The sequence below is a fragment of the Leucoraja erinacea genome, chromosome 14 (genome assembly GCF_028641065.1).
Source record: "Leucoraja erinacea ecotype New England chromosome 14, Leri_hhj_1, whole genome shotgun sequence".
NCBI lineage: Eukaryota > Metazoa > Chordata > Chondrichthyes > Rajiformes > Rajidae > Leucoraja > Leucoraja erinaceus.
Window position 1 is genome coordinate 1376245 of NC_073390.1, and position 16989 is coordinate 1393233.

At 41.6% G+C, this 16989-nt stretch overlaps 1 protein-coding gene across 2 annotated transcripts in view; it reads left to right on the plus strand.

Moving 5' to 3' along the window:
• LOC129703182 (chloride channel protein 2-like) overlaps positions 1-16989 on the plus strand; it is a 496183-nt gene that overhangs the window by 96857 nt on the left and 382337 nt on the right. For both annotated transcript variants that reach the window (XM_055645357.1, XM_055645358.1), the window contains exon 2: positions 9765-9921. In XM_055645357.1, coding sequence (XP_055501332.1) covers positions 9765-9921 — 157 coding nt within the window. The remainder of the gene's footprint in view (positions 1-9764; positions 9922-16989) is intronic.

A 16989-nucleotide genomic window follows, 5' to 3' on the forward strand; every position in this document is an offset into this window, starting at 1 on the left:
TCATGAAGGGTCTGAAGAAGGGTCTCGACCCGAAATGTCATCTATTCCTTTTCTCCAGAGGTGCTGCCTGACCCACTGAGTTACTCCAGCTTTTTGTGTCTATCTTTGGTATAAACTTGCATCTGCAGTTCCTTCCGACACATTGTGGTCAAAAGGCCTGTTCCTGTGCTGTTCCATGTTCTATCTATTCATCTCATGATCTTATTCACCTCATCCTCCTGTGTTCCAAGCAATAAAGCCCAAGCATGCCGAATTGCTCCAAATATAGTCAGACCATAGACAATAGTTAGTCAATAGACAATAGGTGCAGGAGTAGGCCATTCGGCCCTTCGAGCCAGCACCGCCATTCAATGTGTTCATGGCTGATCATCCACAATCAGTACCCCGTTCCTGCCTTCTCCGCATATCCCCTGAATCTGCTATCTTTAAGAGCCCTATCTAGCTCTCTCTTGAAAGTATCCAGAGAACCGGCCTCCATCGCCCTCTGAGGCAGAGAATTCCACACTCACAACTCTCTGTGTGAAAAAGTGTTTCCTCATCTCTGTTCTAAATTTTTTTTCACGCAGAGAGTGGTGAATCTCTGGAACTCTCTGCCACAGAGGGTAGTTGAGGCCAGTTCATTGGCTATATTTAAGAGGGAGTTAGATGTGGCCCTTGTGGCTAAGGGGATCAGGGGGTATGGAGAGAAGGCAGGTACGGGATACTGAGTTGGATGATCAGCCATGATCATATTGAATGGCGGTGCAGGCTCGAAGGGCCGAATGGCCTACTCCTGCACCTAATTTCTATGTTTCTATGTTTCTAAATGGTCTACCCCTTATTCTTAAACTGTGGCCCCTGGTTCTGGACTCCCCCAAAATCGGGAACATGTTTCCTGCCTCTAACATGTCAAAACCCTTAATAATCTTATATGTTTCAATGAGATCCCCTCTCATCCTTCTAAATTCCAGAGTATACAAGCCCAGCCTCTCCATTCTCTCAGCATATGACGGGAATTAACCTTGTGAACCTACGCTGCACTCTCCCAATAGCAAGAATGTCCTTCCTCAAATTTGGAGTCCAAAACTGCACACAATACTCCAGGTATGGTCTCACTAGGGAAACTGTAACATTAAATCCCAACACCCCAACATCACTTTCAAGAAACTATGTTCTGGCACTCCTAGATCGCTCTGTTCTACAACACTGCCCAAAGCCTCGCTTTCACTGTAAAGATCCTGCCGTGATTTGACTTCCCAAAGTAAAACCCCTTGCATTTATCTGCATTGAACTCCATTAACCATACCATTGCCCACTTGCCCAACTGATCAAAAGTCTGCTGTAATTTCTGATAACCCTCATTACTATCTACAGTACTACCCACTTTAGTATCAACTACAAGCTGGCTAATCATGCCTTGTACATTCTCATCCAAATCGTTGATAAAAAACACAAACAGCAATTGGCCCAACGACGATCGCTGAGGCACACCACTAGTCACAGATCTCCAGTCTGAAAAACCCTCTGCTTCCTTCCACTAAGCCAATTTTCTATCCAGTCAGCTATCTCCCCCTGGTTCCCATGCGATCTAAGCTTCAGGAGCAGCCTACCATGTGGAACATTGTCGAATGCCTTACTGCAATCCATATAGACAACATCTAGAGTTCTGCCCTCATCAACCTCTATTGTTAGCTCTTCAAAAAACTCAATTAAATTCACGAGACACGTTTTCCCATGTACAAAACCATGCTGACCATCTGCCCCTGTCTATCCAAATGAATATTCATAATATTCTCCAATAGTTTGCTTTCCACAGATGCTAGATTCAATGGTCTATAGTTCCCAGGATTTTCCTTGCAGACTTTCAAACATAGAGGCACAGCATTCACCACCCTCCAGTCTTCCTGCATCCCACTCGTATCTAATGAAGATTCATATATCTCAGTCAGTGTGCCTGCAATCCCCTCTCTAGCTTCCCATAGTCATGTTTATATCTGATCAGGTCTGGGAGATGTGTCAACCTTCATATGCATTGGGCCAGGGGTGGGGAACCTTTTCACGTTGGAAGGCCGCATAAAGTTAGCTGTAATCTAATAAGGCCGCATCCAAGAAACTTCGATTAGATATAGGATTACTTTGTTCAATCTTCTTTTACTCTTTGGTATTTTAAGTACGTTCATTTTAAGATAAAAATAAAAATAATAAAAGAAGAACAAAACCATATTAATAAAAGTAAAAGGATTTGTTCTACAAAATTTGGATTCATTCAAAAGGCCGTACTTAATGGCCAAGAAGGCCGCAGGTTCCGCAGCCCTGCATTGGGACCTCCATTCATCACCTCCTTGAATATAATACTGACTGTCCTCAAGACACTTCCATTAACTGTCCAAAGTTCACCACTCTTGATGTCCATGGTAAAAAAAAGCAGAGAAATAATAATGAGGACTTTCCCCATCTCCTGCGGCTCCATACAGAGATGACCATTTTAGTTTCTGAGGGGCCCTATTCTCTCTCTCCAGTCACCCTCTTTCCTTTATTGTACATAAAATCTCTTTGGATTTATTTTAAAATGATCTGTTAGAGCTATATCCTGCCCCCCATACTTTGTAAGTCACTTAGTCCCCGAGGGATAGTCTTGTTGCCAGCTGCCGACACTCGTCCCATGCCTCCTTTTTCCAGACCAGATTCTCAACTTGTCTCGTCATCCAAGCATGCTTATGCTCACCTGTCTTGCCCTTCACTCTCACATGAACATGCATACCCTGAATTCTTGGCTTCACGCGTTTAAAAGCATCCCACTTTCCCGATGTTCTTTTGTTCTTAAACAACCTGCTTCAATCAACCAGGGCAAGTTCCAGTGTAATGCCATCAGAGTTGGCTTTGCCCTAATTCAACATTGTATTTGTTAACTTTGTCATTAAACCCGCTGACAATTTATGTCAATGATTTGGATGTGAACATACAAAGGCATGATTAGCAAGCTTGGAGATGATACTAACTTGGGTGGTACAGTGGATTGTGAAGATGGCTATCAAAAATTGTAGCAGGATCTTAATCCGTTGGGCATGTGGGCTGAGGAATGGTTAATAGAATTTAATACAGAGACGTGCATTATAGGGCAGTCTGACATGGACAAGACCTATGCAGTGAATGTCAGGGCCCTGGAGAATGTTGTAGAGCAGAGGGATTTCCACTTTAAGAATGGACATTAATATTGACAATGCCGATTCACCAGATATAGCCACCAGCACTGATTATATTCATAGTGAAATGAAATGATATTTGATACACTTTCTTTTAAGTACTCAGTGTTCTTGCAGTTTGTCTGTGAGCTTCTGTATGTATCACTTTAGGAATGTTGTTCTTTAGTTTGGATCGAAATATCTCAAACAATTAGACAATACGTGCAGGAGTAGGCCATTCAGTCCTTCGAGCCAGCACCGCCATTCAATGTGATCATGGCAAAATAAACAATTGTTTTGTTAAAATAGCTTTTTTAAGCAAATTCACTTTGCTGTTATTTTTCATTTTAGTAAATACTACATAACTCAATTACAGATATCGATTAACCCCATACACAACAGACATTTCCCTAACCCAATGATACAGCAGCTCAATACATTGTATTCAAACCGGACTTCGTAAGGAAGCGAACTTAGAAACATTTCTAAGTTGATCTTCTAAGTTGAACGTATCTAAATGTCTCTGATCTGCAAGAAACCCAGACAAGGCTCAATACCTCATCCAATCAACACTCGGCAAAGTAGAACTCTGCAACATTATTTACAATTATTTACAAGGTGTATGTCTGGTTTGCAGCCATCCAATACATGTTATGCATTTTGCACCTAATTAACAGGGTCTGCAGATGTTCTTATTCTTTTCTTGCAAATTGTATTTAGGCTCTAGACACAGAGGCACCACTTTGCAGCTTGTCCCAGCTCTGCAGAGAGCAATTCCAAATTGACCAAATCTCCCAGCAGCCCTGAAGCTTTTACCTCATTTTGAAGTCCTAGCCTCTCCAATTTAGCCAGGATTAACAGCAGCTTAAACCCCTCAGCACCAACTCCAAAGCCTCCACATCAATCCTGTAGTAGATATACCAAAACTACTATTTATATTGGCCATTCTTTGTTAATATTGGTCAATATTTGGATACTAATACACGATAAATGGAAAAATTGAATCTGGGGCCTTCATGGAAGAAGCCAGATATATGATTGCAATCCTTAAGCAATTTAAATGTATATACACATCTATGCTAACGTTAAAATGTGTACCAAACACTAATACAATGCATTTAGTATCAGAATCCTGACTTCCGTGCATTTATAGTTTCTAGAAGAATTGCTTTTCCATCCAAGATAATCCATGTAAGCAACCTTTAGAAAAAACATCATGCCAAGGGGCAAAGGGTTTATTTTTGCTCATGGTTTTATAATGCAGGGCAGTAGGTTAATTGAGGGTGGACTCTTTTTTTCCTGATCTCTGGAGTCTGATTATTTAAACCAAAGCTTTTTGAATGAGAGATTTACATCTCAGATGAATATAGTGCCCTGGGGACCCAATGTACCTTCATTGTTCTTGAGCCAAAGTAAATTGCAGCAGATAAAGGGCTGTATTTCATTTAGAATTATAAATCTACACCAGGAAATGAGACTAGTGCTTATCATTGCTCGTGCGTTATCTACAGGAAGTAACCAAACATGTTGTCGTCTAGGTTTGATTTTGTTAATTATTTGAACATAATAGTAATTGAAACTATTCATGGTTGGAAATCCCTAATGAAGCCCTCGCTGTTTGAGATGTATTCCACCATCCATGATGCATTACTCCCCTCTGCGTTCTACGTGACACGCTGGTCTGTCAGTTTGGTCGTGAGAGTCTGTGACATGCAATGGGAGATGTGTTTTGAATTGCTGACGGCCGATGGTGTTCTGCGATGCAGTCGCTCTCAAGTCATTGTCACCAGTGGATGTAAAGAAGGTAAGTTGTGACTCGAGCAACATGTGGCTGTGTACTGTAATGGAGCAAGTCAGTCTAAAGACATCAATGGTATCTCAATACAAGGAAGCAGGGGTCAGCCTACTTGTGCTGTTGCCAGAACTGCACCATACATGACGTCAATGTCATTAATACTCTATAAAATGTTTATTTATGGGGTATATTCCAATGTGATCCATATTATAGATAACAGGGAATATGTCGAGCCAATATTTGAAATATAAGTGTCATATTTACTTCCTGTCGGGATTTGGAAGAAAATAATTTGCTTTGCAATTAAGAATATCTTTTCTGCCAATTACTATTGTGCAACATGCAACAAGGAAGGAAAGGTCTTACCAGTGTGATGTGCAGTGATTGATCCATACTCTAGTTCTGTTCTGCCTTTTATCGTGTGAAGTGGCCATTCCATAATAAGCGTGCAATTTTCAGGGAGCAGGTTAATTCACGAGAAAGCTCCAGTAGCTGAGCGGCATTAGCATTTGGTGGATGGTTATGCTGGAAGCAATGCTTCCGTCTTGAAATCTACAATTGTGAAACACAGCATGAATACAGGGTGAGAAAGATGGTGAAGGTCACTGCATCTGGTGACTGGATGCATCCATGCTGTGTGGCTCATATCCACATCACAGCTTTTACCCTTTTCATGCCAATTCCTTCGTTAAATATTTACGGTGTGTGTATCGCCTCCCAGTTCCTAGTATGTGGGATAACATAGATAGACACAAAAAGCCAGAGTAACTCAGCTGGTCAGGCAGCATCTCTGGAGAAAAGGAATAGGTGACGTTTTGGGTTGAGACCCTTCTTTAGACAGAGAACTAGAACTAACTGTTGGCCTGCTTTTGGTATCTTTCAATCAATCTGGAATATACTGTGATGTCCTGTCGCATTACTCATTTTAAAGTTCATTACTTTAATTTTCATTTTATTTTGATATATTTATTAAATGTATCTTTGGCTTTAATGGAATTGTCATTGACAAGACGTGTACTAGAAGTTTGAGGCTGCTAATTCAATAGAAATTGGTGCACAGCAATAATGTCCTGAAGCACAGCTACTTTTGTTTGCAGTGGTCGTTTGTGAATGCATATCCCAATGCTATCATTGCAATTAATATTTTGTTTAGTTTAGAGATACAGCGTGGAAACAGGCCCTTCGGCCCACCGAGTCTGCACCGACTAGTGATCCCCGCACATTAACACTATCCTACACACACTAGGGACAATTTACATTTATACTAAGCCAATTACCCTACAAACCTGTATGTCTTTAGAATGTGGGACCACAAGATCTCGTAGAAAACCCACGCGGTCACAGGGAGAACATACAAACTTCATACAAACAGCACCCGTAGTCAGGATCGAACCCTTTAAGCACTGCGGCAGCAACTCTAATGCTGTACCACCGTGCCACACTCTTAAAGAATTAAAACAATATTTTTTGTAGGCAACTGCCCAAAAATCACAATGCAGCAGTCGTGATTTCATCGCAATCGGAAGGATAGTTCTTGCAAGAAGATCATCTAAAATGCACAGCATTGCACTATATTTTCTACACTGTTTTATAGCACAGCATATGGATATTTACATCTGTATAAAGGAATGAATACAATCTGCACACGTGTGTATGCGTGTGTGCGTGTGTGCGTGTGTGCGTGTGTGCGTGTGTGCGTGTGTGTGTGTGTGTGTGTGTGTGTGTGTGCTTGACAATTCTTTGCTGACTATTCAACTATTGCACAAGATGTTGCCAGGACACAAAGGATTGAATTATAGGGAGAGGTTAGGCAACCGAGAACGTTATTGGCAGTAAATGTTTTTCGTAGCCTTAAACATTTCTCTCACACATGAAAAGCAACTCATTAGTTTTCCTGATTCAAAACATATTGTGGATTGGTGAAGGACGATGAGTTGATACAACTATTCTACATATTGATCTCTATGGACATGCTCAATGTGCTGAAGAACAACGTCAGATGGTCAATTTTTATTCTGTAATTTTAGCGTGGCTTTCTGGCAACAATTCTCAGACTCTCGTCAACTAACTGAATGCAAGAAGCCTACTCAAAATTCTTCCAACGTTATGCCTGCCAACCATTGTCTTTAACATCAAGTGACTATTTTGGAGACACTCAAGAAAAAAGAAGTTTGTTTACTGGGTTGGCTCCATCATGTTAGATCAAAAAACATAAACCTATCACTGTCAAACACAATGAGTATGGAACAGACCTCTGACTATACCCTCTATTACTTTCTGTAGACAACTGCCCTTCAGTTGTATGGACAAAAAATGGTGGAGTGACTCAGCGGGACAGGCAGCATCTCTGGAGAGGAGGAATGGGTGATGTTTCGGGTCGAGACCCTCTTCAGACATCGACCCTTCAGTCTTGACCCAAAATGAGTTACTCCAGCATTTTCTGTCTATCTTCGGTTTAAACCAGTATCTGCAGCCCCTTCCCTCACACTGCCCTTCAGTTTTACAGGGTCTGGCACTGAGTGGAGGCTGTTACAATAATGGCCTGCTGAGAAACACCCAACTCTACTTGTTTGGAGAGGGCAGCAACAGCAAACTAGCAGCAAACTGGAAGGAACTGCAGATGCTGGTTTACACCAAAGAAAGTCACAAAATGCTGGAGTAACCCAGCGGGACAGGCAGCATCACTCAAGAGAGAAGGAACAAGACCCTTCTTCAGACTGAGAGTCAGGGGAGAGGGAACCTTCATCAGAGTATGAAGATGGGTCTCGATACTAAACGTACCTATTCCTTTTCTCCAGTGATGCTGTTTGACCCGCTGAGTTACTCCAGCCTTTTCTGTCTAGGGTAGAAAGCAGTTTGTGAACATTGAGGAGTTTTTTATTTTCATTTGGTATTTTCACATAAATTTCAATGGATTATATATTTTTGAAAAAGAAGCATTTTTATTTCTATTTGTCAAAGTCTGTAACATGACAATGCAGATCGCTATGAGACATGTTATTAAGCCTCTTAAATATTATGCAACCGCAAATGTATGATATCATAGTATAGAAATTAACCTTTTCCATACTCTTTTCCTTCCCCACCTCAAATATAAGTGATATTTTAAACAAAATATAACACTGTGGAGGTAAATGTCTTCAGCTTTGTGATAGAGGTTCAGTGTCAAGTGAATTGGTTGCAAACCTGGTATGTAAAGTATATTTTGCATTTATATAGATTCTCATGTAGTTTTTTTTTTAATAGTCATAGTTGTAGGACAAAGAATTTTACCTCCCCTCCCCAAATCATGTCACTGGAGTTGATTGCCATATACAACTTCCCGTGAGTGCAGATCTACTTTCCCATCTTAAAACATGTTTTATTATTTCAAAATAAACTCAACGAATCAGGCAGCATCTACAGAGAAAAGAGTTGTGTATAAAATCATGCGAGGGATAGATTGGGTAGATGCATGGAGTCCCTTGCCCAGAGCAGAGGAATCGCGGACTAGAGGGCATAGGTTTAAGGTGAAGGGAAAAAGATTTAAACCCCTATCCCACGGTACGAGTTCATTCCAAGAGTTCTCCAGAGTTTGCCCTGATTTGAACTCGGAGATTTACGATAATGGCCACTCGTCGGTTTGAGTCTTCCCGAGTACCTGCCGTTAGCGCTAAGAGATGACCCCGAGCTCCGACGTACCCGCTACGTTCATTCTCCGTGCTTACCACCAGTTTGATTTTTTTTAAACTTGGGAGAGCTCTTGGAATGAACTTGTATCATGGGACAGGGCTATTAATAGGAATCTGAGGAGTAACCTTTTCACACAAAGGGTGGTGGGTGTATGGAACAAGCTGCCAGAGGAGGTAGTTGAGGCAGGGACTATCTCAACATTTAAGAAAAAGTTAGATGGGTACATGGATAGGACAGGTTTGGAGGGATATGGATCAAACGCGAGCAGGTGGGACCAGTGTAGATGGGACATGTTGGCTGGTGTGGGCATGTTAGGCTGAAGGGCCTGTTTCCACACTGTATCACCCTGACTTTATGACTAAAAGGAATAGGTGATGTTTTGCCTCAAGACCTTTCTTCAGACTGAGAGTCAGGGGAGGGGGAAACAAGAAATATGAAAATCTACAGAACTATTCAGAGCCGGCATCGATGTCCAAGGAGCCCACAATGGTCCATTGTTGGCTGTGGAGGAGGTGATAACGAAGGAATCTAAACAGTGAAATGACTCGGGTAGGGGAGGGGCGGCGAGAGAGAGGGAATGCGAGGGTTATTAGAAATGAGAGAAATCAATATTCATCCCGCTAGGTTACAAGGTGCCCAAACAAAATATACCTCATGTGTCTATCCTTGTGTGAACCAACATCTCCAGTTCTTTCCTACACGTTTTATTATTTGTTGCTCCCACCCATAAACTGGTTCATTCACGACAGCTAGCTATGCATTTTTATCAAGTAAATGAGAATTAAAAACTGGGTTAGTCCTGGTAGGTAACTGGTGTTTTGTCCCAAAACGTGATGATTTCAGTTCTACAAAATGTGCCAAAAATACAGTGGTATTGCAGCTATAATCATTCCCCGCAACTACATCTGTCATCAACAAATGCAGCCAAATCTTAATTCTAGGCATTTATCTTGCGTGACATTTATCCGCAGTTGGCCTCGATTGTCGACTAACGTTGACGGAGCAATGCTTGTCAAATCAGCGGAGGTGATGGTGGCTGGGTGTGGGGGTGGGAACCTTCCCCATCATTGTTGTGTTAACCATGTCTCTCCTGTTCATACAGGGTACTTGATTCTGCCTTTCCATTTTATTTCTAGATGTATGGCAGATACACCCAGGACTTGGGAGTATTTGCCAAAGAAGAAGCAGCCCGCTTGCGGCAGGACAAGGGTCAGATCCGAGTATTTTCCAGAGACCATTCGAAGCGCGCCGAGTTGATAGAGTACGATCGAAGCCGTTGTGCTAGATGTAAAAGTAAGTCATTTAAAATCAAATATATGTCGCTGTGTGCTGAAGCTATGAAAAAAGAAGCAGCTAATATTAATGCTGTATTGTATGAGGCCAAACACAAATTGGAGGTAACTAATGTTTTCGTTTGGGCAGCCTGCAAGTCAGCGGTATGAATATTGATTTCTCTAACTTCAAATAACCCTTGCATCCCCCTCTCTCCATCCCTCCTCCACGCAAGTCGTTGTATGAGGTTCAAAGTAATCTTGTTGAGTCTCATTGTCTGTAACTCGTTTTCACCTAGGCCTTTATCATTGTTACTTTTTTGCATATCTTTCATTCATTTGTTCTATATCATCGTCTATATCCCTTGTTTCCCTTTCCCCTGACTCTCAGTCTGAAGAAGGGTCTCGACCAGAAACGTCACCTATTCCTTTTCTCCAGAGATGCTATCCGACCCGCTGAGTTACTCCAGCATTTAGTGTCAATACTTTATTTCATACAGATTGTTTAACTAGCCCTGATGTAACCGAGCATAAGTTCTTAAAATAATTTACCATTAATTCACTGTAAGATGATTGGGAGTCAGTGATTCAAGTCAACATGTTAAAAATCTTAATAAAAAGTTAGTGGGCCAAATTCTTTAGCATTTCATTAGGTGAAAATGTTATTGTTTAAATTGAATTGTATAATAGATGTCTTTTTTATGTGTAATTCTGAAAGATATTGTGGTGTGGAGCTTTGGTAAAGAAACGTTATTAAATGAACAATGTGCACTTTAATGTCTTACCTGACCTTAGTATTTAATGGATAAAGTTTACTGCAGAACATTTCAAACTGGTCCCAATAAACCACCTCCATTAATTCAAACCCATCACAAATCAAAGGATGGAAAAGTATATATCTTAGAATATTTCTTCAAAATATTAGTGGCTTTTTTTCTGGTACAAGAAGGGATTTTATTTGTCGTTTAATTTGGCCTGAGATGACTTTCTCTGCTGCAGGGAAGTGGTAAAGGAAGGCAAGTATTTTAGTCATCATGTGTGAAAATTAAATTGGATTGGGCAGTCAATACTACGGTGGAGGTAGTGCTGAGCATTCTGATGCACACAGACAAATCTGGGCCCGATCAGATATATCCCAGGACACTGTGGAAGCTAGGAAAGAAATTGCAGGTTCCCTGCCTGAGATTTATGAGTCATTATTAAATAAGGCTGAGGTGCAGGAAGACTGGAAGGTTTCAGATCAGCCTTTATTTAAGAAGGGCTGCAGGGAACAGGCTGGGAACTATAAGCCAATGAGTCTAACATCTGTGGTCGGAAAGTTGCTAGAGATTTTTCCGATGGATAAGATATACATGTATTTAGCTAGACAAGGGCTGATTAGGGACAGGCAGCACAGTTTTGTATGTGGGAGATCGTGCCTCATGAATCTGTTTGAATTAGTTTTTTTAAGATGTAACCAAAAAGCTGGTTGAGGGCAGAGCTGTGGACAATATCTATATGGACATCAGCAAGGGATTTAACAAGGTTCTGCATAGTAGGCTGCTCTGGAAGGTTAGATTGCATGGGATTCAAGGAGAGCTAGCTTATGGGATACAACATTGGATTCAGGGAAGGAAGGATGGTAGAAGAAATGTGTCGGAAAGAACTGCAGATGCTGGTTTAAATCGAAGGTAGATACAAAATGCTGGAGTAACTCAGCGGGACAGGCAGCATCTCTGGAGAGAAGGAATGGGTGACGTTTCGGGTCGAGACCCTTCTTCAGAAGTTGTTTTTAAGACTGGAGGTGTGCATTAAGAACATTCAAGGCGTGATCAGTAAGTTTGCAGGTGACAAAACAATCTAGCGAAGATGATTATCAAAGGTTACAGCAGGGTCTTGATCAGTTGGGCAAGTAGTCAGAGGAATGGCTAATGGAGTTTAATGCAGATAAATGTGAGGTGTTGCATTTTGGGAAGTCTAACCAGGGCAGGACAATAAATGGTAGGTCTCTGGGGAGTGTGGTGGTGCAGAGGGATCCAGGACTACAGGTACATGTTTCCTTCAACGTGGCATCACTGGTAGCGAACATGGTCAAGAAAGCTTTCTGGATATTGTCCTTCATCAGTTAGGGTTTTGAGTATAGACTTTGGGGACTGTACAAGGCACTGCACGAGGCCACAGTTGGAGTATTGTGTACATTTTGGTGACCCTGTCATAGGAGAGATTTTGTCAAGCTGGAAAGATTACAGAGAAGATTTACAAGGATGTTGCCAGAACAAGAAGCTGAGCTATAGGGAGATGTTGGGCAGGCTGGGAATGTATTCCCTGGAGCATGGAAGGATGAGAGGTAATTTTGTAGAGGTGTATAAGATCATGAGGGGAATAGATTGCATAGATTTACAGAGTCGTTTTTACCCAGAATAGGGAGAATGAAGAAATAGGGAGAATGAAGAAACAGAGTATATAGGTTTAAGGTGAGAGAGAAAAGAATTAATAGGAATCTGAGGGGCAACCTTTTCACACTGAGTGTGTGGAATGACCCGCTGGATGAGGTTGTTGAGGTGGAAACAACATTTAAAAGACATTTGAACAAGAACATGGGCCAAATGTGGGCAGATGGGACTAGTGTAGATTCGGGCACCTTGCACAGCATGGGCTAGCTGGGTCGAAGGGCCTGTTTCCATGTTGTATGACTATGTACGTCTAATCAAGAAATACAAACAGGAAGAATGGGATAATCTCTGTGAATGGAAGATTCCCCCCCCCCCATTTTCTATGTGATTAAATGGCCTAGCAGACATTTAATTAGCATTGTTTGATAATTTTCACATGCCTTTTTCCCCCTCGTCAGCTAAAGTGATATATTATTAGTATTTAACTGTAGCTCCCCAATATTTGCAACATCTTTCTTTATAATCCCTTGTGTTAACATTACAAGACTTGCAACACAGTCTGTGCCTCAAGTACATTCTCATACCAATTGATTTTTTATCGAACTGAATTTTATTTGAAGTTATTCCACAGCAACACAAGTTTCTGATAAGGTAGATAATGAAGGTTAGAATGTTGTTTTAAATCCAGTCCATGGCATGGATACATATTGATTAAACAACGGACTGATTTTGATTGGTATTATTCATAAGGTCATGTGATAGGAGCAGAATTTGGCCATTCGGCCCATCAAATCTACTCCGCCATTCAATCATGGCTGATCTATCTTTCCCTCTCATCCCCATTCTCCTGCCTTCTCCCTCTGACACCAGTACTAATCAAGAATCTATCTATCACTGCCTTAGAAATATCCATTGACTTGGCCTCCTCGGCCTTCTGTGGCAAATAATTCCACAGATTCACCACCCTCTGACTAAAAGAAATTCCTCCTCATCTCCTGCCTAAAGGAACGGCCTTTAACTCTGAGACTGTGCCCTCTGGTTTTATTCTCCACAGGTTCTGCTTAAATTCATTTGCCCATTATTGCTGCATTGAATGAATACATTACATCTTAATATTTATCTTTATATTAAATTAATGTAAGCACCGTGTAGCCTTGTTTTAAATAAACGAAAGAAGATATCTTAAAAAAAAGAATCCCTTGTTTTAAAAAAAAACAAGTATGCAAAAAATACTTGAGATTAGTTTTTTTAGCCACCAAAGAAACACAGCAGAAACTCTCAAAGGTGATTAATTTATCCTGAAGCTGTGGCCAGTTTGTATGTAATGCCCTTCTCAAGCAATTATTTAAACGGAGGCAATTTGTGTTTAATATTCTACACACCTTTGTGTTAGTTTTGCCAATTTTGGATGAATAGTGCAGAATAACACAGTGTACTTGAGTGGAAACTCCAGACTAGAGTGAATTGCTTCACAAACAAGCCATGGAAGTGTGCTGCCTTCCGGAATAACTTTCATTTTGGCTGGAACTTTGAGACACAAAGAAGATGCTATTGGTTCCCTAGGGCAACTGCAACAAGGTTCACACACAAAGAACCATTGATTGTGGACCCCCAGTGTTCTTGAAGATTGTTAATACTCACCTTTCGTCGGCCCTGTATGAGAAGTGACATTACACCTTATTTTGGATGCCACTGTTGTTTTGATGACTGTAATGACTTATAGCAAGGAAAGAAGGTCTTTTCTAATTGGCAAGATGTGACCCTGGCAAAAATAAATGTGTAATAGAATGGATTGTGCAGAGCATTTGCAGATGGGGGACACTTCATCCTTGGTGGTCTGGTGCTGGATAAAGGAAGGTTTAAACTTAAATATCAATTACTTTCTGACAAGACATAACATTACTGCAGAGCAAAGTACTGAGAGTAGTGGATGTTCATTAAAACAATCAGTTGGTTCAAATGATTGATCCTCTGGCTGTAGGTCTGCAAGCCTTGTTACATGCTTCACTGAATAAGCTGCATGGATTCTTGAATTGGGATACATACGATAAACTGATATTTCCAGTGCCACAGCAGTAGATTTGCTGCCTCACAGCGCCAGAGGCCCGGGATTGATGCTGACAATGCATGCTGTCCATATGGAGTTTCTACATTCTCTCTTTGTCCATCTGGGGTTTTTCTCTGGGTCCTCCTGTTTCCTCCCACATTCGAAAGACGTGCAGGTTTGTAGGTTAATTGGCTTCTGTAAATTGTCCCTAATGTGCAGGATGAAACTAGTGTATGGTTGATTGCACACTCAGTGGGCCGAAGGACCTGTTACCCACACTATATCCCCAACCTAAACTAAACATGCATTCAACCAGAATATCAACATTGAGGACAGAATTAGCCGCTAGTCTCCCTCCTTGGACTTCTTTTCCAGTGCAGTTTCTTCCACTGATCCAGCAATTCAAAATATAGAACAGAGGATGAAAATATATTTTATAATCCACTGAAGACTTAAAGCCATGCTGCTTGGAATTCTGGCAGTGATGGAGAACAGATTTCCATCACCTCTCTGTGGGGGACAGAACAAGCCCCTAAGTACTGCATTCAGAGCAAAAAATGATTTGTGGTTAGGCCAGGACAAGGAATGCTGTTATAACCCTTGGTTATGGACTTCACAATGGATGTCTGGGACACTTGCAAGTAGCAGAGCTTTGAATGTAGACATTTATAACATGGTTTTCATTTGCCTCACATTCTGGAGTATCTTGAAGTCATTTGGAGAAGTAAAGATTATTTATGTCACCAGTCTACAATTGGTATAAGGATTTTGCTTAATAGAATTTGGATGAATCTTTTATATGTTTAAAGGCTCAGCTGTCTGGATTTAACTGTTTGGCTGGTGGTCGTTGCTATTGGTGTTATTGGTCTGCTACAGAGGCCCGCGTCATTTTAAATTGTGCTCCTCTAGTACACGACCAAGACATGGGTAGTATGCATCACAAAGAGAGATTAGGCATGTGATATCTATTAAGAATGCCTTGTTTTTCAGTGGAATGCCATGAAGCTCGACGTTTAGGGATTCCACCCACCGTACGCTAGAGACTAACTGTTGGTTCACATTCAATGGATATGAAAATGACTTTCCACATCCATGGCCTTGCAAAATGACCTTGCGTTCCAATTCATAATTCATCATCAAAGTTAATTGTTTTGTATTGACTCTGAGAAGAACACATGGCATGAAAAAAAGAGAGATGAAACCAGGTGTGCTGTCGGTGGGGGAATGACATATCAAGGTTGAGGAGCAGTACTAGGCAGGGCTATGCCACTGAGCCTGGTGCTGAGGCGACGTCAGGCAGAGTCATGGTGTGGGTGAGTCGAGAGTTAGGGGTGCGGACAGGAGACTCTGCGGCAGCAGTCGAGACTCCAGGGTGGTGTGCTGCCTTCCTGGTGCCGGTGTCCAGGACGTCTCAAGGGGGAGGACGAGCAGCCGGAGGTTGTTGTGCATGTTGGCACAAACAATATAGGTAAGAAAAGGAAAGAGGTTCTGCAATATGTTATGTAGATAAAAGGCTGAAAAGCAGGGCCTCCAGGGTAGTGATCTCTGGTTTGCTTCCAGTGCCCCGTTCGAGTGAGGGTAGAAACAGGAAGATGGGGAGATGAATGTGTGGTTGAGGAGTTGGTGCAGGGGGCAGGGATTCAGATCTTTGGACCATTGGGATCTCTTCTGGGGCAGAGTTGACCTGTACAAGAGGGATGGGTTGCACCTCAATTGAAGGGGAACCAATATCCTGGCAGGCCAGTTTGCTAGTGCTACATGGCTGGGTTTAAACTAGATTGGCAGGGGGGGTCCACACCCTATACAGGACCAAGGCAGGTGAGAGCTGACATCATTACAGATGGTGATGAAAGAAGGTTTAGTGGACAGAATAGCCAGGTGGAAAGTCAAGGAGCAAAGTTGGTTTGAATTGCATGTATTTTATGCGAGAGACCTGACGGGTAAGGCAGATGAACCCAGGGGGGGTGTGCGACTGGGATGCTTTGGTCATTACAGAAACCTTTTACAGGACTTGCATCTCAATGTTCTAGGGTACAGGTGCTACAGGAGAAATAGAGGTGATGGTGAAAGATAACCTTGTTACTGTCAGGCAGACGATACAGGAGCAAGGCTGCATGTACCACCAGACTTAAGAACAGTTTTTACCATCAGGTCATCAGGCTTCTGACCTCATAAACACATCGTATATGTTGATTATTTTATTTATTATTGTCTTTTATCTACCAATGTCACTTTTATCTTATCTTATTTTATCTTATGTTTATCCTTGTAATATCATTGCCAAGGTGACCCGTTGTCTAGTCAAACACATTCCATTGTATCATTGACCCTGTGTTAACCTACATATGACAAATAGAACTGAACTGAACTGAGAAGGGAGAGTTGCGTTATTTATTAAGGAAGGGGTCTGAGCAGTGGTCAGAGATGACTTTACTGATTGTTGATCTAGTGAGGTTCTATGGGTGGAGCTGAGGAACAAGAAGGGGATGATCATCTTGCTTGGGGGGTGTACTACAGATCCCTGAATAGTCAATGGGAATTAGAAGAACAAATATGCCAGGAGATTGCAGACAGCTGTGGTGAAATAAGGTTCTTGTAGTAAGGGATTTTAACATTCCCAATATTGATTGGAACTGTCAAAGTGCAGAGGGTTTAGACGGGGCAGAGTTTG